We start from the raw sequence: 22768 nt of genomic DNA, 5'->3' as shown, positions 1-22768 counted from the left end.
CACTGCAAGAACAGGTAAAAGATCGACTTTACTAGCATATTTTAACACCCTTTATTATTTATTCCCTTGGTCCCTGGCACAGAGAAAATACCACCTTCACAATACAGTACATTGCAGTCACTCACCTTTGATATCTATCACCTCCTCTGAAATCCCAAGGCTCCACCAGCAAATGCAATAGGTGCAGCGAGATGCAGGTTCCCTTCCAAGACTTAGAAATGTATTACTGGTCGAAATCCTGAAAATCCTTGCTCAACACTACCGTGAGACCACCTCAGCAGAAGGATGCAGTGCTTCACCACTGCCTGCCCTGGGCCAATAAATGCTGGCCTAGCTAGCAACGCCCGATGTGAATAACTACTGAAAAAAATAAAACTGATAGGAAAAGACCAATTTCTGGCACAAGATTCTTAGGTGAAAGCATGATGTGAATGCAGGGGATTTACATCGGGTTTTCTTGCACTCTTAATTTTATTTTTAAACTGAAGATAAAGCCTACCAATAGAGTATGCCATGTTGTTCAGCGGGTCCCAGGTGTCAACAACCTTTCGTTTCTTTTTGCCAAAACATACAGAATTATTTTGTGTATTTTTGTCTTTCTTTGATACGGTAGTCTATTATTGGGTCCAATTCTTCTGAAGCCATAGCAATCCAGACATCCCACCCTGCAAAAACTCATTTCAGGGAGGTAGCACCATCGATTTGTGGGAGACTCCTGGAACTTCCGGGAGAGGTGAGATGTCTGCTAAAGAGTAGCTCCTTAGCAGCTTGCCAGCTAGTTTAAATAACGTTAGCTATGCTAGTGTACGAATAACACCTGTTAAGCTCACCTCAACATGTCTTTTGCATTTTAACTCACCATGGGCAGTAGAAAAGTCACTGTTGCAAACAGTGCAGTGAGCAACACTGTCATTATTTTTGATCTCGCTCTCTCTCTCTCTCTCTCCCCCCCACCCCCAACTCGCTCACTTGCTCTCGAAAAATATCAATATCCGGGATATTGTATATAATTTGCGGGTGTCAGGGAGCCACTATCAATTTGCGGGAGACTCCCGGAACTTCTGCGAGAGGTGGGATGTCTGGCAATCACTGAAACATTGCAGCAGATAGTTCTCTGAGTCAACCACATCAGTGTGGGACTGGGGTGATTTCTCTATCAGGTCAGATATGAAAAGTATGCTTCACTCTTCACTGTACATTGATGACTCATTTGACAATCCGACAACTTCAAATTCTTTTTGACATAATGCTTTTTAATTAAGACAAATGACAAAATGTAGGTTTTCAAACATCTGAGGTGTGCTTTGAACTCACTAAATTGTCAGTGCTGACTTTCAAATCACCATTTTTTAAAAGATAATCTTTATGCTACACTGCTTTATTTTATGTTGTTTGCTTATATTCCTGGTTAGTGTAAGAATTGGATTAGCAATGCTCTTAGTAATTGCTTATGTATACAAATCAAGTACGTGAATGTTTTGTCATCTGCCTGTCCAGAAACTGCTTTCATTACTTGAAGGGTAAGAATCCAGTTTTACTTGGTTAATTATTTAATAAGTCTGTTAGGTCAAACAAGTTGTGTTCAAGAATAATAGCTCTATTACTGAAAACCAGAGCTGTTACCATACCTTAAGTACAAAATGCATACATAGTTTCGAGGAAGAAAGGAAATGTCACATGATAATAATGACTAAGGTTACATTTGGAAAACGGTATATGTTCCCATCAAGCTGAAGCAATAGGCATTTAATCCTCTTCTGTCACTATAACATTCTACACATGCCCCATGGTCACTGTGCAAACTGTTTTGCTGATTCACAATATCTGGCATAAATATGTGTATTTTAAAAATTAACTTGAAGTGCAATATAGATAATTTTTTCCTTGTTTTTTTTCTTCTGTGCTTAGGTTTCACACTTTTTCTGGGGCCTCTGGGCACTTCTCCAGTCCAGATACTCTACCATTGACTTTGATTTCCTGAGGTAAGTGCCCTGCTTTTTTAGACAAAGTGAAAGAAAACAAATCTAGCCTGTGTCTGGCTCATTGTTGCTGACAATGTGAACTCTAATGCAGTTGGAAGCAGCACGTCTAAATAGTCTGTCATGTTTTCTTTAATGTTTTGTAACCCACAGATGGGATTCATTTCCACCCGCTCCAAAAATGTAAACAATAAAACAGCATTAAAGTACTTTAAACTACTTGATGACATTTCGGTCACATTAATGAAAACTGACATTTACACCGATTAGGACAAATCAATCAAAAGATTGAAATATTCTGGTGTTACCTTCCCTGTAGCCTTCTTTCTTATAGTCGACTACAGTATGTCTTAAAATGTGATTTAGATATTTAAATGCTTTGAGTAAAATAGTCATCAAAATGTATTCACCCCAACTGACCTACTTGATTTATTTTTGCAGTTCACTTAATGTTTTGTCCTGCTCATAACTCGTCCTTTTCTAGCTTAACCACTCAACGCACAATGCCGCTCCAGTAGTTCATAGCCATGGTGGTTACATTAATTGTTAATGACAAAGGCAACCTTCACTCTGTGTGGTTTTCTGCCCACATTTGGATCATTTACAGGGCCGTTTTCCTGATAGGAAATGCAATATGAGATGTGCGAAAACAGTGCGTATATTGTAGTTTAATTGGCTCTTACTGTCGCTCATCCAAGTTCGGCGCGTGTGCTGTAGGGTGTCTGTTCCACAACAGGAAAGAATAAACCCAGACTCAAATCATAGGAAATTCATCAAATATGGTTCTTAGAGTTCTGTCTTTCAAGCTCTGTTTCACTGCCATATGAACTCCATAAACGAAATTACTGTTGGCTTAGGTACAAGACTAATGGCGCCTGGGGCAAGTTCATAATGAAATCCACATGCACGTGACAATAGAACAATCGTGGAGAAGCATGGAAAATTCTCCATTAGATCACTTTATTTCTTTTATAAAAATAAACTCACAATACTTACTACACTTAAGGAAGGAACTGATAATTCACTTGCAGTTTGGATGCATGTTAGCCAAACCATTAATAATGACAAGACTAAATGGGTACTTAGACTATCAGATATCTCAAACAGTTTTATTGGATGAATGTAGTGTCCTGTCAAACCTACCATGAAGTAAGTATACACATTTTATTAATGTTTCAAATGTGTATAGCAAAAGATGCAACAAAGTTCAACACTTGGTTTGGCTACTGTAAAACTTTATTTGAATCTTTAAACCATGTAAATGTTTTTACTATTTCCCCTTTATTTTATCTTGCATGGTTTCAATTCAGCAATTCTTTCAAGAGAATTAAAAGGTGTCCCAGTATAACATAAAGTGGTACTTAAGCCAGAGGCATGAAATATGGTTAACAATTATACAAATTTGGCACTCATTGTAGCATTCTCCCAATAGTACAAACCATGACTATGCCATTAATAATTGTTGCCATTTTGATTTTACTGTATTCACTTAAAGTATTTGATTCTTACCAATTTCTTTAATTTGTATAACAAAAATAATATCTAATTGTGAATATAAAGATCGGTTAATCTTACTTTTCTGAATGTTTTAAATATTAGTAGCAGTCAAGATATTAAATGCTCTATGAAACTCACAGAATTATTCAAACTCTAAACATTCAACTGGCTCAGCTTATGTTTCTGTATGTGGCTTTACATTGAGCTAAAATGCTGAAGATTGCTTAATAACCTTTCATTCTTTTGAATACAACGCCATAATTTACAAAACATAACATCTTAGTTTTATTGTATGGTGTGTTGTTTTTAATTCCATAGCAATTTTCTATTTGTGTCTTTATTTGAATCTGTTAGCTACTATAAAGTTTCAATTCTTATAACCTATTTATATACCTCCATGCCATCAGCTCTAAGAGACCCTTTTCTGGTCTTTCTTCATAAACGTATCTTTTCGCACCAGATGCCGTAACTCCTTTTCATTGTTTCTATTGTTTATAAGTCTCCACAGCCAGGACCAGACTTGGTTTCAAGGTGCACAATGTGCAGATGGTCCAGAATATTTTACAAATTAATTATCACTTCCTTTGACTGGTATTTTGACGGTATCGGGCTGCATTCTGCTTGCTGTGGTTATATGTTTTCTTGGCCTTAGTTGGACATGTTAGCTACACATCTGCAAAGAGATCTGGGTCTCTTTCAGTTACTAGTTCAACAGAACTCATGGACAATGGGTGCTTCCTGTTTATCCTTCTATGAGCAATACTGTATTGAATTCCAGCTGCAACCTTTCATCACATTTACACATTTCATCCAACCCTTTCTGTCATTTTCAGGTGCCCTTCTTCAAAATGTCCATTATACTAGAAGTTGGGTGCTGACAAAAAATGGCAAGCAATAGAATCCTGCTGTTCTACTTATCTTGATTTTGTAGTAGTTTCCCCATAAACTTTGACTAATGCTAGGGATCCAACTTGGATCATGATTATGTTAGGGTTTGTACTTTGGCTGCTATTAACCCTAGAGCAATTCATGAAACAAAATGATCCCTCCTCATGTATGGGCCTTGTTATTGTTGGTGGCTGCTCCACAGAAACAGCTGAAAAGAGATAAAGGACACTACCAGAGCTGAATCTGGCTTCCTCTAATGATTAGAGAAATCTAATCAAAAATTTAAAGAATAAGATGAACAAAATGTACAAACTGGCACAAAATGACTTTCCTAATTTATAATGAGTGAATATGAAGTTCAGCCTAAAGAAGAGACTAACAGCACACGATCTCCATAATGTTGCAGATTATAAAATGACATATTGGCCCATTACACTCATAATATCAACTTAAATCATTTAGTCATTTCACCATTTCATTCTAGTTCCAATGTGTCCATTGTGACTTGAGCTTTAGTTTCAACTCATTTATTACAAAATACTATGAAATGGAACATGATGAAGAATATTAGTGATAATTTGTGCTTTTATTAAAGTTTTAGTACAACTATAGATTCCCTATATGGCTTACTCCAGACAAAGTAATCCCAGATATAATAACATTTCCTGATTATCTGCAGGCATTCTCAGTTTTTATTAGTGTTTTTGCATGCGCGTAAATAACGTGCACAGATGTTTCAATAGCACCATCTGCAATGATACACATGAACATTTCAGAATCATCCAGTGTGGATGTGTGTCAAACTTGGGGATGTATTAGCAGATAACGTGTGTGGTTTGAAAGACTGAACTCAAGAGTTAGTTTTTAAAGATGGAAGGATGATGTCAACACAACATGCTGCAGATCTGACAAAATCTATACACACTAGATGTTCTGGGTGCACTGAACATCAGCAAATTAGACAGCTCACAACATGTTGAAAAATTCACCTTCTCTTCCCGGCATTAATTAAAATGGATAGAAAACAGAGTGGCTTCCTTTGGAAGTATGCACAAACCCAGAGGTTTCCTCCACTGACTTTTCAACTAGCACTTACCCACAATCAGAACCGTTACAATTCGCTGAATTACTGAACACTGGCAGGTATGCAGTTACACTTTTGAGTGACCCCATAATTATTCATTTAGAAATATAACAGGACATCCTGTCATGAGTTATTTAATCAGGCAGGGTTCAAGCACAGCAGGAGTTTGTATGCATGTGTCTCACTGCAGATTTGGAGCTGCAGATGAATTACAGTGCTAATGTATATTGCCGTTTTATTCTTCGCCCCTTGCTTTGATTTGGGCTTGAACAGTAAAAATAAAAGATTTGCCTATCACTTTTATGGTCCTTTCCATATAAAATGTACTATTAAACTAAAAATAAGGTATATTTAAATCAAAAGTAACTGCCAGAGATTAGAATTGAGGGAAAAGGGCTCCTGTTTCACAAGTGTATATTGTGAAGTGAAAAAACAGTGTCCTTTTGTGTGCCTACTGAAACTGAGCTACGTTTCAGACCTTGAGTCTGGGATCTGACTAAAAGACAATCAGTTTCAATATAACCATAGAATGTTCTTCAAGGAGCCTGTAAAAACAATAGTAGCTTATTTTTGTGTTATTAGCATTAATTTTAATTAGAATAAGCTATAGGCAGCTAACACACCTTACGTGTGACCGCGTTGGTCTGTTTACAGTTCTAGCTTCTCAGAATTCCACAGATCTGAATCAGCTATCTGATTAATATTGCAGTGATCAGATAATAACCCATCATCGTCACTAGTCTGGGAAGACTGCACACTCCACAACTAACTGCTTCATCTGCTTCTGAAATACTTTCCCCTCTATTCTGCTTCGACGTCCGTTTTATGGCTTGGTTGTAGTTTTCTGGTCAGTAGGTGGTAGGAACACCAAGACATGAAGCTTGAATGACATGAAGGCATTAATGAGGGAATACTATTTTTGGCAATGTCTGCGCCTCCAGCTAAGAACCTATCCACGCTCTCGAGCGGATGTGAAAAAAAAACTCATGGTTTTAGTTTAGTTTTATTTAGAGCTTTATTGTCATTGCTAAGGACAATGAGATTGCAGTGAAACTCCATTCAGTGCAAAGCAGCAATTCAATTACTGAAAACACAATGACTACATTTAAAATAACATCTGAGTTATTTAGAATGGCATCTAAGTGAAAACAAACAACCCTGAAACTAAAAGGAAGATTGGCGGCCCCATTCAAGTGTTGCATGTGCTCATGTCATAAGATACAACAATTAATTAAAATAGAGCATCAAAAATTAAAGCAGGGATTTTTTTTTAAAAGAGCTCTGAAATCAAAGGAAGGTAGCTGCTCCATTTGAACCCAAAAATTGCACATGCCCATGTATTGCACTTAGAGATTGTCGATCGTGCCTAGGGATTATAGGTGTGTGGGAGGCCATTGTTCAATTGCACAACAGCCTTGGGGGGGAAAGCTGTTTTTCAATCTGGATGTCTATGTGGAGATGTTTCTGTACATCCTACCGGATGGTAGGAGATTGAACAACTGATTACTGGAATGGGATGAACCCATCATGATGTGTGAACCCGCCACAGACAGCATGAGCTATAGATGGTTTCTATACCTGGCAGCTGTGTCCCAGTGATGTTCTCTGTAGTTCTGAGCACTCATTGAAGTGCTTTTTGGTCAATCTTGTTACAGCTAGTGTACCATACCGCCATGCAGTAGGTCAATATGTTCTCAGTTACACATTGATAAATGCTTAGCAGCAGTGCTTGGGACAGATTTGCCCTTTGTAAACTCTGAAGATAGGATAGACACTGTTGAGCCTTCTCTACTATCAAGGAGGTTTTGGTGGTTCAAAAGAGATCCTCTGTGATGTTCACTCCCAAGAACTTAAAGCTGGAGACCCTTTCCACTGCTTCACCATTTATCAGTAGTGGCGCTTGTTCATACCTTTTTGAGTTCCTGAAATCAACAAATTTTTTTGTTTTTTATGTTAAGTGAATGGTTATGGTTATTGTATCATTCAGAGAGTTTCTGTCCCTCCTTTCTGTATGCTGTTTCATTTTATTTGTATTTAATCCAATTATTGTGGTGTTGTCTGCAAATTTTATGAAGGAGTTGTTGGCATAGGAAGGGGCACGGTCATGGGTGAAAAGAGTGTAAAGGAGTGGGCTCAGTACCTATCGCTGCAATACAACGGTGTTCAGGGTCAGGGAGCTTGATGACCTGCCTAGTCTGACTATTTGGATACAATCGGTACAGAAGTCCAGAATCCAGTTGCAAATTGTTGTATTGAGTCCCAGATTATATAGTTTAATGGTCAACTTGTTGGTGAGTATGATGATGTTGAAGGCAGAACTGTAATCGATAAAAAGCATTCTGGTGTAGGTGTATTTATACCCCAAATATTCCAGTGGAGAAGGATGGAGATGATATCCTCGGTTGATCTGTTTGCCTTATAGTCAAACTGGTGCTGGTCCAGAGTAGCTGGGATGGCATTCTTAATGTGGGACATAACCAGTCTATCCAGGCACTTGGCGACTATGGGGGTGAGTGCAAACAGTCCGTAGTCATCTGGGGCATGTTACTGCTGGCTGCTTTGGGATTGGTATGATGGTTGATATTTTGAAGCATGAGGGGACCACAGCAATGGATGCAGAGTAAAACCCCCTGACAGTTGGCCAGTGTAGTCCTTGAGGACCCGCCTGGGTATGCATCTGGTCCAGCTACTCTGCATTTTTTGATACTGTGGAAAATACATCTCACCTCATTTGTGCTCAGTGACAGCACTGTGACCTCCTCATGTGTCAAGGCCTTCATTACTGGTTCGTTGTTGTCCCCATCCCTGTCAAACCAAGCAAAGAAGTTACTCAGCTCCTCATCTAGTGTGGCATCACCATCACATGGTACTCTTTAAAAGAATGAGCCAGTTATTCCCGAAAGGCAGCCCAATATTGATCCTTCAGACAACATCACAAAACAAATTGGTATTTTATGAAATTGCTATTTGTTGTAACTTCCTGTGATTACTATGTTAAATTGTGACTGCATTTTGAAAGTCTTCCATGCCATCTGATCATGAAAAGCAACAAATAACTACATTCTTATGTTTTGCACACTTTTGTGCAAAGTGCTTTCTGAGATCAGGTTTAAATTTAACTTTTACCTATTTTATAAATTTATCTTTGCCTTAGCATTCCAGCAAACGCTTACACATCATTCAACATCAATTTAATAAAATGGATTATCTAAACATTGCAACATTTGTGGGAGATTGCTAAGAACTAACGAGTTATGTTTATTAGAGTCATAGAGTATAGAATTTCGGCTCATCAGCCCATTTCATCCATGCCAACCAAACTGACTAACTAACTGAGCTAGTCCAATTTACCTACATTTGGCACATATCGCTCTATACCTATCCTCTCCATATATCTGTCCAAAATCCTTTAATGCTGCAACTGTACCCTTCTCTGGCACTTCCGATGGAGGTCTTTCTCTCTGTCTGAGAAAGTTACCACTCAAGTCTCTCTTAAATCTTTCCCTTTCACCCTAAACCAATACCCTTGAGATTTCAACTCCCCTACCCTGGGGAAAATTGAAGTGTTCTGGTGAAGCCTTTATGCACTAAAATAAAATCAGTAAGTCACACATCAGAAATTCAGATACTTGTACCTCGATAAATTGCTGTTTGCACTCTGTAAGAAGCATTGAAAAACTTTTCACATAATATGCCACATTCATCCCAGAGTTTACTCACAAAAATACGACCAGATTTATTTCAAAATAATGTAATTACTGCAAACTATTTAAACAATGCTGGAATTTTATCATTATTAAAGTAGAAATAACTCTGCAATGTCCTTCTGTGTACTACAGAATGGGATAATAAAGAACACAGAAATAGTGCTCAGTTATTCTTGTATTGGAATATCAAGATTATTCTCAAGCAAGTTCATCTGCATGGTTGGCAGATTAGCTTGATCATTCTCATACCTGAGTGAATCAGTTGTGAATGTTAGAACAGGAATACCTGATTCCCAAGGAAGGGTTTTACAAACTCTAAGCACAATTTTGCCAGGACTTCCAGAGAAGAACATTGGAATATCATTTATGCCTTTATGCTTTGCACTTGGACTACTGTGGTCTGTCTTTCACTGGTCCCCTCAAAACTCTAGGCCGGTATAAAGAAACATCAGATGAACTGGATGAGAATCAACTGCTCCATAATAACTATATAATTTGATTTGTGACCTGCTTTAAAGATCAATGATAGATGATGGTTGTGGGTTTGCACTGCAAGACATAAACTGCACAGCTTGATCCAATGTCAGCATCTATTGTGACCCTGTTTCATTAAACTACGTGCAGCAAGTTTATACATCCAAATTCACCGCCTCTTTGAGCCATATTGCATTTAATAATCTGTCTGTGTAACTGCAAATGCTTACTCTACACACTCGGCTACTCTGAGAATTTCAGACAGATTTCAACATCATGTGAGGTCCCAAATCATGGCCCTAATTGGGGCATCAAAAGAAGCCGTTGTTTTAAAAAAATAATAATTTGACTCCACATGTTAAGTAGATGAGTGGATGGGTGGCAGAGGATTATGCCTGATATCCAGTTACTTCTTCAGTTGATGAAGAGTCCAGCAGCATGTGGCTTTTAATGTAATCTGAGCCTCTTGACTAGATTGCTGCTTATAATATATTTCCAGAATGACATGTCTATGTGAGACTAAGAACATTTGCATTTCATACTAAATACGTTAGCATGCTTCTGAAAATGTGGTTACCCTGACTAATATTTCTGAATGACAAATTGTCAAATTGATGATTTTCTGTCCAGTCACTGGTGTCCATTCCATAAAGCCTATTGAAATTGTGGGCAGAGAATTATGTCTAGTATGCTAGTAATTGGAAATGAAGCATTAGGAAATACACCAATGATTTTTCAGCAGATAAAGGCTCAATTTTGGGAGCTTGCATTCAAGAAATAATTTAAAAGTTGGCTAAAAATATTCAGTTGGATGCTTTATGCTGAAGCACATGGTGAAAATTGCTTCATACAGTAAAATGCTAGTAAGTATACCATGCAGACTTTGGTGCAGAGCAAAATGGGAAGGGTTGAAAATGCTCTATTACACTAGTATTTTCTAATGCACTAGAAATCAAAGGAAAATATATCAGTAGAAGGTCCTGAGGTATGGATTAATTATTGGTAAGAAAAGGAAATCAAATGCAAAAAGAATTTTATTTCTAACCTGCTTCTGGCTGAAATGTGATCCCATCATCACTAACGTCCAGGAATTGGAAATGTAACTTGAAAGGAAGGAGTTAGAATTTGGAATGATACTAAACCTGCTCAAGTTTAGACTAAGGAGAAGGAGGAATTAAGGTTTCAAGAGAATATAGACAAGCTGAACCAGTAAATGAGAGCATGGAAGATGAAAAATAATATGGAAAAATATCAGCTTGTCCATTTTTTTGCTCATAACAGAAAAACAGAATGTTTTATTAAATGGGAGAGAGTTGGTAGTGTTGATATTTAAAGAGACCTAGGTACACAAATCACTGAAAGCCAAACAGGGTAGAGCAAATGATTAGGATGGTAAATGGTGTGTTAGTTCTTGCAATAAGACAAATAGATTATAGCATTAACAAACGTCTTATTACAATTGCATGGGGGCTTGATTATATTGTAACTGGAGTATTGTGCACAATTTGGTTTCCTTATCTAAGATCATAGATAGAGTGTAGTAAAAATTTACCACAGTAGTTCAAGGGAGAACAGGCTGGCCATGTTAAGATTAGTTGAAAAAAAAATTAAACTATTGATGAATTGTCATCAAAACCTACAAAATTCTTCAAGGATTTTTTGGTTTAATGTATAAAGTCATATAGCAAGGAAGTATCCCCTTTAGCTCACTGAGTCCACACTATCCATCAATTGGACTGCCAACACAGATGCCTTGTGCAGGAAGGCACAGAGTCGACTGTACTTCCTTAGAAGGTTGGCGTCATTCAATGTCTGTAGTGAGATGCTGAAGATGTTCTATAGGTCAGTTGTGGAGAGCGCCCTCTTCTTTGTGGTGGCGTGTTGGGGAGGAAGCATTAAGAAGAGGGACGCCTCATGTCTTAATAAGCTGGTAAGGAAGGCGGGCTCTGTTGTGGGCAAAGTACTGGAGAGTTTAACATCGGTAGCTGAGCGAAGGGCGCTGAGTAGGCTACGGTCAATTATGGAAAACTCTGAACATCCTCTACATAGCACCATCCAGAGACAGAGAAGCAGTTTCAGCGACAGGTTACTATCGATGCAATGCTCCTCAGACAGGATGAAGAGGTCAATACTCCCCAATGCCATTAGGCTTTACAATTCTACCGCCAGGACTTAAGAACTTTTTAAAAGCTATTATTAATGCTTTTTGAGATAGTGATTTAGATGCATATCATATTTTTTACTGAGTTAAATATTGTATGTAATTAGTTTTGCTACAACAAGTGTATGGGACATTGGAAAAAAAGTTGAATTTCCCCATGGGGATGAATAAAGTATCTATCTATCTATCTATCAATTACCCGTTTACACTAAAGCTGTTTTATTCTCTGCATACTCCCATCACCTCTTAGAAGATTCTACCTCTCACCTCAACCTAGGGTCAATTTACATCAGCCACTTAGCTGATAAGCTTTATGTCTTCAGGCTGTGGGAGGAAACTGGAGCACCTGCAGTAAACCTATGCAATTACTACAGAGGATTTGACAGCACTGGAAGTCAGGATTGAGTATAGGTTGCAAGAGCTGTGATGCAGCAGTTCTACCGGCTGTGCCACTGAGCAGGAAGGATGTCTCCATTGACTGCGGTGTCTTGGATCATGAAGCATAGTTCATAAAGAAAAGGTAAGTTGTTTAGGAATTAGAGGAAGAAACATTACTTCATTCAGAAGATGGTGAAACTTTGGAATTCTTTATCCTGGATAACTATGTAAGTTGAGTCATGGTTTTCATTCAAAACAGAGCCCATAGCTTTCTAAATGTGAGCAGAATCAAGGGGTACAACTATTGTGTTGAAAATAGCACAGAGGAAAACGATCATCCACAGATGTTATGCTTTTGTTCCTAATTCTAAAGTTTTTATGTTCTTGAACAATGGTTGCACAAACACAAAACTGCCAGTATATGTAGAAGACAGTGCATGCAGAAATGAAGAACATCTGGAGGACAAATAAAGGAAATAATTGACTGATAACAATACCATAAACTTGTTTCATCTGTCCTTTGGGTTGGATGGACATCATGTACAATTGAAAACATGGATTGTACTGAGATCCGTAACAAAACTGTTGTTGGATTGCTGGATGCAGTGAGGAGATAGTCCTAATGATTAGGATGAAGGAATATGTCGCTGTCATCAGGATGGCACAGTTAGAGCCACTGAATTTTGCAGCAGAGGTACTGTTTTCCATTTTGGAATCTAGTGCACAAAAAAAAACTATTTAGTGGCCTGACAAAGTAAGCAAGGAGTGAAGCAGCAGGTATAGTTACATCAAAAGCACACCACACCATTGCAATCACACCATCTGCACTATCAACACTTATCCTGTTTCATTAAGCATATTCTATCACATCACTGTCACATGTATCGAATCACCCATCATTTATTATGTACTGTATGTTGCATATCCCTTCCATGATCATCACATGCCTTGTGCAATATGGTCCATTTGCTTGATATTCACTGCAACCAAATGTATTGCAATCTTCAGCCAAAAATGTGCCTTTCCGTCTGTTGTTTCACTTATTAAAGAAGAGTGCATAAAACATGATGGAATAAACTGGACGTGAGATCCAAGTGATTGTACAACTGAGAGTTACAAAAGGAAATGCAATGGAGATCAGTGATACCTCTGCATCTTGATAATCAGAAGTGCAGAGACAGAGATTTTACAAGTGCCTTTTGAAAGAGTTAAATGCCTTTGACCCGTGTATCATGCAAGACTAATTCACACTCAGGTTGGAGGAGCATCACCTTATATTCCGTCTGGGTAGCTTGCAACCTTATGGCATGAATATCGATTTTTCGAACTTCCATTAATGCGCCCCTCTCCCATTTCCATTTCCATCTCTCGCCTTATCTCCTTACCTGCCCATCACCTCCCTCTGGTGCTCCTCCCACTTATTTTTCTTCTTTGTCTCCAGTTCTGATGAAGGATCTCGGACCGAAACATCAACATTGTCGTTTCCATAGTTGCTGCCTAGCTTGCAGAGTTCCTTCAGCATTTTGTGTGTTGCTAACACAGTCCTGATTTCATTGACAAATGGAAGCATTTGGAGTGTGTCATTACTAATTCATATCCATTTCTTGTCTTCTCAATGCATTCAAGCACAACAACAGCCTATTGACTTGCCTGACCATATTACTATAGATTTCCTTTAAACATTATTGCGAATTATTTCATTAGAATCTGGAGTCACAGATCACAAAATGAGTGTGTGTAGTTAATAGCAGGACACAAACCTTTTTCAAAATCTGCCTACCTAACAAGGAATGAAAACTTCATGGACAATCAACAAAAACAAAACAGGAAAAAAGGCTCATCTTCTCCAGAAAATGCAGAAGTCCAGTTTGAACGTTTCTGGATGAATATCATCGTCATCACTGGATGCCTGCCCTTTCAAGAGTGGTAACTTCCACAACTTCCCAGTGGTCAGATGCTGGCTCATTCAACTATATGCCCTGTAAATTGAGTCCAGGGGCAGATTAGTAATGTGTTAAAGAATGTTTTGCATTTGCCCCTAGCTTTACACCGGTATTTAGTTGGAGTAGAAGTGACAGTCACAAACCCTGTAGATAAATGTTGATTTGAGAGAACACTTTATTCATTTTACATTATTTTAATGTTTTAGTTTTTCTGGGTAAGATACTATTGGCCAATGATCTGAAGCAAGTCCCTCCCCAGCAGAGGCAGGAGAAGGCCCAGGAGAAGGAAGGGAAATGGACAGCCGGTGTAGAGTACTCCTGTGGCCACTCCCTTCAATAATAAGTATACCACTTTGGATTCTGTTGAGGGCAATGACTTGCCAGGTCTCTGACACTGAGTCTGGCACTGTGGCTCAGAAGAGGAGAGAGGTGAAGAGGACTGCAGTGGTGATAGGAGATTCCACAGTCAGAGGAAAAGAGATGCGATTCTGTTGTCTCCCCGATGCCAGGGTCAGGGATGTCTCAGATTGGGTAAACAGCATTCTAATCGGGGAGGGTGAAGAGCCAGAAGTCTTGGTACATATTGGCACAGGTGACATAGGTAGGAAATGTGAAGAGATCCTGAAGGGAGACTTTAGGGAGCGAGGTAGAAGTCTGTCGAGCTTGAGCTCCAGAGTAGTAATCTCCATTAGATTGCTGCTGTGCCACACGCCAGTCAGAGTAAAATTGGGATGATTTAGCAGATGAATGCGTGGCTGAGGAACAGGTGCAGGGAGCAGGGGTTCAGATCTCTGGATCATTATGATCTCTTCTTGAGAAGGTATGACATGTGAAAAAGGAACAGATTATAACTGAACCTATGGGGATCAATGTCCTTGAGGGCAGGTTTGCTAGAGTTGTTCTGGAAGGTTTAAGCTCATTTGGCAGGGGGAATGGGAACCGGAGTAATAGAGCTGAGGGTGGGGTAGCTGGTTTACAAACAGAGGTAGTGTGTAGTAAGACTGCTAGCAAGGAAAGGCTGATGATAGGACAAAGTTACAGTCAACAATATGAGTTACAATGTGAAAGGAGAAGAAAATCATAAAAAGTGATGAGTACAGGACCTAAGGTATTTGGCAGGTATGATGTTGTGAGCATCACTGAATCATGGCTGAAAGATAATTATAGCTGGGATTTTAACATCCAAAGATACACATTGTATCAAAAGGACAGGCAGGTAGGCAGAGGGGGTGGTGTGGCATTGACGGTGAAAAATTAAATCAAATCATTCAAAAAAAGGTGACATAGGTTCGGAAGGTGTAGAACTGTTGTGGGTAAAGCTAAGAAAATGCAATGGTAAAAAGATCCTGATGGAGGTATATACAGACTTTCAAACAGTAATAAAGATGTGGTCAAATTACAACAGAAGATGGAAAACGTATGTTAAAAGGGTAATGTTATGGTAGTCATAGTGGATTTCAATATGCAAGTAGATAGGGAAAGTCAGGTTGGTGCTGGATCTCAAGAAGGGGAATTTGTAGAATGCCTACAAGAAGGCTTTTTAATAACAGCTCATCATTGAGCCCACTAGGAGATCAGCTATTCTGAATTTGGTGTTATGCAATGAACCAGAATTGATTAGAGAGCTTAAGGTAAAGGAACCCTTAAGAGTGAGTGATCATGATATAATCACCCTGCATTTGAGAAGAAGAAGCTAGAGTTAGATGTATCAGTATTATGGTGGAGTAAAGGGAATTACAGAGGCATGAGAGAGGAGATGGCCAAAACTGGAAGGGTACACTAGCAGGGATGATGGCAGAGCAACAATGGCTAGAGTTTGTGGGAGCGATGCAGAAGGTGCAGGATTGATACATCCCAAAGCAGAAGTATTCTGAAGGCAGTATGATGCAAACGTGGCTGAGAAGAGAAGTTAAAGCCAACATAAAAGCCAAAGAAAGTGCATATAAAAGAGCAAAAATTAGTGGGAAGTTAGAGGATGGGTAAATTCTAAAAACCAACAGAAGGAAACTTTTAAAAAAAGTCATAAAGAAGGAAAGCTAGAATACAAAGGTAAGCTAGCAAAGAATATTAAACAGGATACCAAAAAGTTCTTCAGGTCTATAAAGTGTAAAAGAGAGGCAAGAGTAGATGTCAGACCACTGGAAAATGATGCTGGAGAGGTAGTAATGGGGGACAAGGAAATGGCAGGTAAACTGATTAAGTATTTTGCATCAGTCTTCACTGTGGAAGACAATAGCAGTATGCCAGAAATTTGAGTGTGTCCGGGGCCAGAAGTGAGTAAAGTTCCCATTAATAGAGAGAAGGTGTTTGGGAAACTGATAAGTCACCTGGACTAGATGGTTTACACTCCAGGCTCCTAAATGAAATGGCTAAAGAGATTGTGGAGGCGTTAATAATGATCTTTCAAGAATCACTAGATTCTGGAATGGTTCCAGACAACTGGAAAATTGCAAATGTCACTCCACTCTTCAAGAAGGGACAGAGACAGAAGAAAGGAAATTATATGCCAGTTAGTCTGATCTCAGTGGTTGGGAAGATGTTGAAGTTGATTGTTAAGGATGTGCTTTTGGGGTACTTGGAGGTGTATGATCAAATAGGCCTTAGTCAGCATGTTTTCCTTAAGAGAAAATCATGCCTGACAAATCTGTTGGAATTCTTAAAGGAATAACAAGCAGAATAAACAAAGTAGAAGTGGAAGAAGTGTTATTGAATTTTCAGAAGGCCTTTAACAAGGTGTTACACAATAGGCTGCTTAACAGATAAGAGCCCATGGTATTCCAGGAAAGATACCAGCATCGATAGAAGATTGGCTGACTGGCAGGAGCAAAGAGTGGAAATAAATGGTATCTTTTCTGGTTGGCTGCCGTGACTAGGGATGTTCTGCAGGGATTGGGATTGGGACCGCTTCTTTTCACATTATATGGTAAAAATTTGGATGACTGAATTGATGGCTTTGTAGATTCAAAGATAAGTGGAGGGACATATGATATTGAGGAATAGGGAGTCTGCAGAAGGAATAAACAGTTTAGGAGGATAGGCAGAGGAGCGGCAGATGGAAAGTGTGTAGTTATGCACTTTGGTAGAATAGAAGCAGAGACTATTTTCTAAACGGAGAGAAAATTCAAAAACCTGAGGTGCAAAGGGACTTGGGAGTCCTCATGCATAATTCCCTAAACGTTACTTTGCAGGTTGTATCAGAGGTGAGGAAGACAAATGCAATGTTAGCATTCATGTCGAGAGGACTAGAATAAAAAGCAAGGATGTAATATTCAGGCTTTATAAGGCACTTGTGAAGCCTCACTTGGAGTATTGTGAACAGTTTTGGACCGCTTAACTAAAAAAGGATGTGCCACCATTGGAGAGGGTTCAAATGAGGCTCAGGGAAATTATTCCAGGATTGAAAGACCTATCATATGAGGAGCATTTGATGGTTCTGGGCCTGTACTCACTAGAATGAGGGGAGATCTCATTGAAACCTAGCATATTCTGCATGGAGGTCAGTCACCAGTGGAATGCCTCAGGGATCTGTTCTGGGACCCTTACTCTTCGTGATTTTTATAATTGAACTGGATGAGGAAGTGGAGGGATGGGTTAATAAATTTGCTGATGACACAAAAGTTGGAGGTGTTGTGGATAGTGTGGAGGGCTGTTAGAGGTTACAGCGGGACATTGATAGGATGCAAAACTGGGCTGAGAAGTGGCAGATGGAGTTCAACCCAAATAAGAGTGAAGTGGTTCATTTTGGTAGGTCAAATATGATGGCAGAATATAGTATTAATGGCAATACTCTTGGCAGTGTGGAGGATCAGAGGGATCTTGGGGTCCAAGTCCATAGGACACTCAAAGCTGCTGCGCAGGTTGACCATGTGGTTCAAAAGGCATATGGTACATTGGCCTTCACCATTTGATTGAGTTTAAAAACTGAGAGGTAATGTAACAGCTGTATAGGACCCTAGTCAGACCCCACTTGGAGTACTGTGCTCAGTTCTGGTCACCTCACTACAGGAAGGATGTAGAAGCCATATAAAGGGTGCAGAGGAGATTTACAAGGACATTGCCTGGATTGGGGAGCATGCCTTATGAGAATAGGTTGAGTGAACTTGGCCTTTTCTCCTTTGAGCAACAGAGGATGAGAGGTGACCTGATAGAGGTGTATAAGATGATGAGAGGCATTGATCATGTGGATAGTCAGAGGCTTTTTCCTAGGGCTGAAATGGTTGCCACAAGAGGACACAGGTTTAAGGTGCTGGGGAGCAGGTACAGAGGAGATGTCAGGGGTAAGTTTTTTACTCCGAGAGTGGTGAGTGTGTGGAATGGGCTGCGGGCAACAGTGGTGGAGGCACATGTGATAGGGTCTTTTAAGAGACTTTTGGATAGGTACATGGAGCTTAGAAAGATAGAGGGCTATAGGTAAGCCTAGTAATTTCTGAGGGAGGGACATGTTCAGCACAACTTTGTGGGCCGAATGGCCTGTATTGTGCTGTAGGTTTTCTATGTTTCTATAAATGTTGAGAAGCTTCCATAGCGTGGATGTGGAGAGGACATTTCCTATGGTAGGAGAGTCTAAGATCAATGAACACAGCCTCAGAATAGGGGGACATTCATTTAGAATCAGGATGAGGAGGAATTTCTTTAGCCAGAGTGGTGTAACTATGGAATTTGATGGCACTGGCAGCTGTGGAAGCCAAGTCATGGGGTATATTTAAGGCAGAGGTTGATAGATTCTTGATTAATCAGGTCATGAATGTATACAGGAAGAAACCAGGGCATTAGTACTGAGAGACAAATGGATCAGCCAGGATTGAATGATGAAGCAGACTCAATGGGCCAAATGGCCTAATTCTGTTCCTATATCTTTTTATCTTATGGTTTTATGACAGTGAATGGATTTGTGGACTCTCCTACACAAAATCATCCCACATTCCACATCAGACAACAGCATCCACCACAGCACAAGCTGTTTTGAATGACCTCCGGAAGTTCAACATAAAGCAGCCATGGTTTGCGTGATCAATAAAAGGGTTTACGACAAATCAGTTAACTGAAGGAACTGTGAAAGCAGCCCCAAGCCATGAGCTATGATGAATTTCAGAATATATGACCTTCAACGGACCTGCAAAATCATGTTCAGTCTCTCCTCCCTTAAGGTCTGGTCCTCCCCTAGTTACAGAAGCCGAACTTTGGCACAGTCTGTGCGTGTGAAGAACATGTGGGAGATTGGTGGGATGGACTTGCCAGCTGTTGCTGCATTACAGTCACCTTCTGCCCTGTGTAAAATTGATTTGCAACAATATCATTGTGTTTTGCAGATGGATCTGACTAGCTGAGTTAAACACCCTTGCTTAACTACACATTACCCTTGGTTGGGCAGGTGGTTGAATTTCTGACATATCAACTATGTGGATTACAAACAGTTCTTAGGAAAGACTCCTGCCACAATCAAGGAAGGACATGTATGGAGCTCTCTCGATTGGATAACAAGTAACATACAAAATAGGCATTAGCCAGAACTTCCATTTAACCTACTTGAACCCCTACCCCTGCCTTAAATATTTCCTATGTGGGTGGTTAAAACTTCTCCAGTGAAATATCTCAGCAAAACATCCAATGACATGTGAAAAGGAATCAGGCTGCATTCAGACAACAATCAACAGCAGTGCGATTGGTGCTACACATGAACTGTGGTTCTGCAGAGTGTGCCAAGTGTCAGTGCTCTTAATTTACTCAGTTTAAACACATGCAGTTATTGAACAGGTCCATTCACGAGTTCATTTTCTGGCAATAAATTTTCCCCAGTGAATCTCAGGAATTTAAAAAGAGCTATTCTGGCTTGTACACAGGTGAACTTAATGGCAGTAATCTTGGCTGTTTTTATCCCTCCTTGTTGGAGGCTCTTAGAGGCCAAATCTAACACCTCTCCTGCCTTGCAGGACTGAATTCTGGTAACTCAGAAAAGTCCAAATATTGAACTAGAATTAGAGCATCCTGATCTGATCTGCTGATGTCAAATTGGAGACTGTATTAATAAGTTGCACCACCAAGCAATTAAACACACATTTTGCAACCATGATATGCTGAGGTTTTCAGATGGTGTTTGACGAGGTGCTAGATTAGAGCTTATTGCAGAAAGTAAAGGTTTCTGGGATGAGAGGTAACACATTGCACTGTGAAGATTCATTGGTTAACAGAGGAGGTTCACAAGGATGATTCCGGGAATGAAGGGGTTAACATATGAGGAGCGTTTTGCAGCTTTGGGTCATTGGAATTTAGAAGAATGTGGGTCCTTTTTTCTTTGTATTAAATGTGTTGATGATACAGCAAAGGTTTGAAGAGGCATGTGGTGATTGGGAAAAGGTCTGATAAATGGAGTATAAGGCAGAGGGATATGAAATTGTACAGGAATGCTAATTATTCATTGCAAGTAGAATCAAATGCAAAGAGAGGAAAAGTATGATTCAGTTACATAGGTCACTGATGAGACTTCTGGAATGTTGTGTATATCAAGTTACTGAGTCATACAGACCCATCAGCCCATCTGTTCCATGCTGACCAAAATTTTACCCATAACATTCTAAACCTTTCTGATCCATCCACCTGTCCAACTGAAGTTTACAGTGTTCATCTCCTAATTTGGAAGTAGTTCAGAGTAGATATACTGGATTAGTAATAAAACTTGACTTATTAGGAAAAGTTGAACAGACTAAACTTGTGTCAGCAAGAGTATAGACATATGAGAGGGAACTTGATTGAAGCAGAGATTGCTCAACTGAAGGATGTGGAAAGGGTGTTTCCTATTGTAGGGAATTCTGGAACTTGGGGGTCACTGTTTGAAAATAAGAGGTTGCCATTTAAGACAGAGCAGAACTTCTTTTTCTCTCAGTGAGTTTTTGGAACTTTTCTTCTAAACAATGTTGGGAGTCGAGTTTTTGAGTATTTTTAAGGTGTGTAGATAGATTCTAGCAAAGCAAGGGTATGAAAACTTAACATTGGTTGAGGTTTGATCAAATAGCAATTAATCCTGCCACACTTATTCATGATTTTGATGAGTGATATTACCATCTGGCTTTGAAAAGAAAGGATCTTACTTGTACCACACTAAAATAAGCAGAGTCCCAGCCAGTTGGGACTGAATGAGCAGCATTCTCACCTTGAATTTGAAATTTGTCGTTAAGTCCCACCTCAGAAATCAAAGCACAAAAATTTAGTAAGAATTCTGTACTGCCAGAGGTGTTGAATATAACCCCATCTGTTCTGTTGGGTGAAAATGTCACCATTTCGAAGAAGACCAGAAAAGTTTAAATAAAAACTGACCAACTGGACACATTAATACAGATAATTTACACAAATATTTTGTATAAACTGACAGCCATGCTGCCCACAAAAATAATGGGGTTTCACTGACAGTAAAATGTTTTGGGATGAACTGAGGCCATGAAAGGTGTAAACATGAGTGTAAGTTTTTCTTCCTTGGACTGTCATTTAGTATGGGAACTTGCAGGAAAATGACATTAATTTGCTTTTATCTTATTGTCAAGTTCCGTCATTAAACTGCTGTGAAGTATTGCCCGAAGTGACAAGCATGTAATAGAGAAACACGTGCCGATTTTTCAACACATATGCTATTTATTATTTTTATTAGGAAGGAGCTACATATTTTAATTAGAATATTTTATTTTACCTAATATTAATAACTCTAATGATAACCCTAATGATACAAAAGCATTCAGCATACTACTGAAATGTTATGCAGGCATATAACTTATTCTCTCCATTGTTTAGTGTTACATGTCGAAATTAATTAGGCTACTGGAAAATTACAGTAAAGGTTGCACAGGCTTCAGCAGACTCAAATGTATTATTACAGACTTTTCTGCCTACCCACACAATTGCACTTGACGCCTTGCCAATATAAATAGGTGAACTATTTTTGACCATTAGTGTTCACTTCCAGAGGCATTCCTGGATGGACAGGCTAAGAATTTCCTTTCTGCATTTATACCTTGGATGAGAACATTGCCAGAGAGGCTTGTATTACTTCCCTCGGCATTTGGATTGCATGCAGCTGTAACGTGCACTTGAACATGCTCAGATTCTAAATTGCCAATCACGGTCAATGCTTTCACTGAAGCACATGAGAGGATGGGCTTTACACTCACCATCTACAAGAAAAAAGTTGTTTTAACAAAGTACCCTTGCTGCACCAAGCTGCCGTCAACAGTAAAGACACTGAAAAGTGTAGCCATTTCCCTTATCTGGGGACCTCCTCTCAGTTAAGTCAAATATTGATGATGAAATTCAGCACTGCCTTGAAATCACAAGCACAGCAGTAACCAGTTGAGAAAAAAATTGTCTTCAAAACTCAAGATTTCAGAACTCACAAAATTTATAATCTACCAAGCAGCATTGATCTGTCCCTTATGTTTCTGAGATCTTGCCTACCTATAGTAGGTACCTCAAAAAACTATATAAATATCAAAAACACTGCTTCCACCAAATCCTCTAAATTCGCAGCAAGGATAAGCAAACCAAAGTCCAAGCTGGGACAGTTGGAACCATGATTTTGATGGATTTTTTTTCTTGTGTTCATATTTCACTCTCCCCTAGGGTGGAACATGAGAAATTGGAGGATGGATCAAAGTAGTAAACGTTAATGTATA

At 39.2% G+C, this 22768-nt stretch overlaps 1 protein-coding gene across 1 annotated transcript in view; it reads left to right on the top strand.

Annotated features, from left to right (window-relative positions):
• The window catches only part of LOC140729555 (ethanolamine kinase 1-like), a 422765-nt gene that overhangs the window by 381414 nt on the left and 18583 nt on the right, over positions 1-22768 (top strand). The window contains exon 7 of the mRNA XM_073049448.1: positions 1909-1982. Within this exon, the coding sequence (XP_072905549.1) occupies positions 1909-1982 (74 nt within the window). The remainder of the gene's footprint in view (positions 1-1908; positions 1983-22768) is intronic.

Source organism: Hemitrygon akajei, chromosome 6 (genome assembly GCF_048418815.1).
Source record: "Hemitrygon akajei chromosome 6, sHemAka1.3, whole genome shotgun sequence".
NCBI lineage: Eukaryota > Metazoa > Chordata > Chondrichthyes > Myliobatiformes > Dasyatidae > Hemitrygon > Hemitrygon akajei.
Note: the sequence above shows the minus strand (reverse complement) of the source record. Positions and strands in the feature narration are given on the sequence as shown.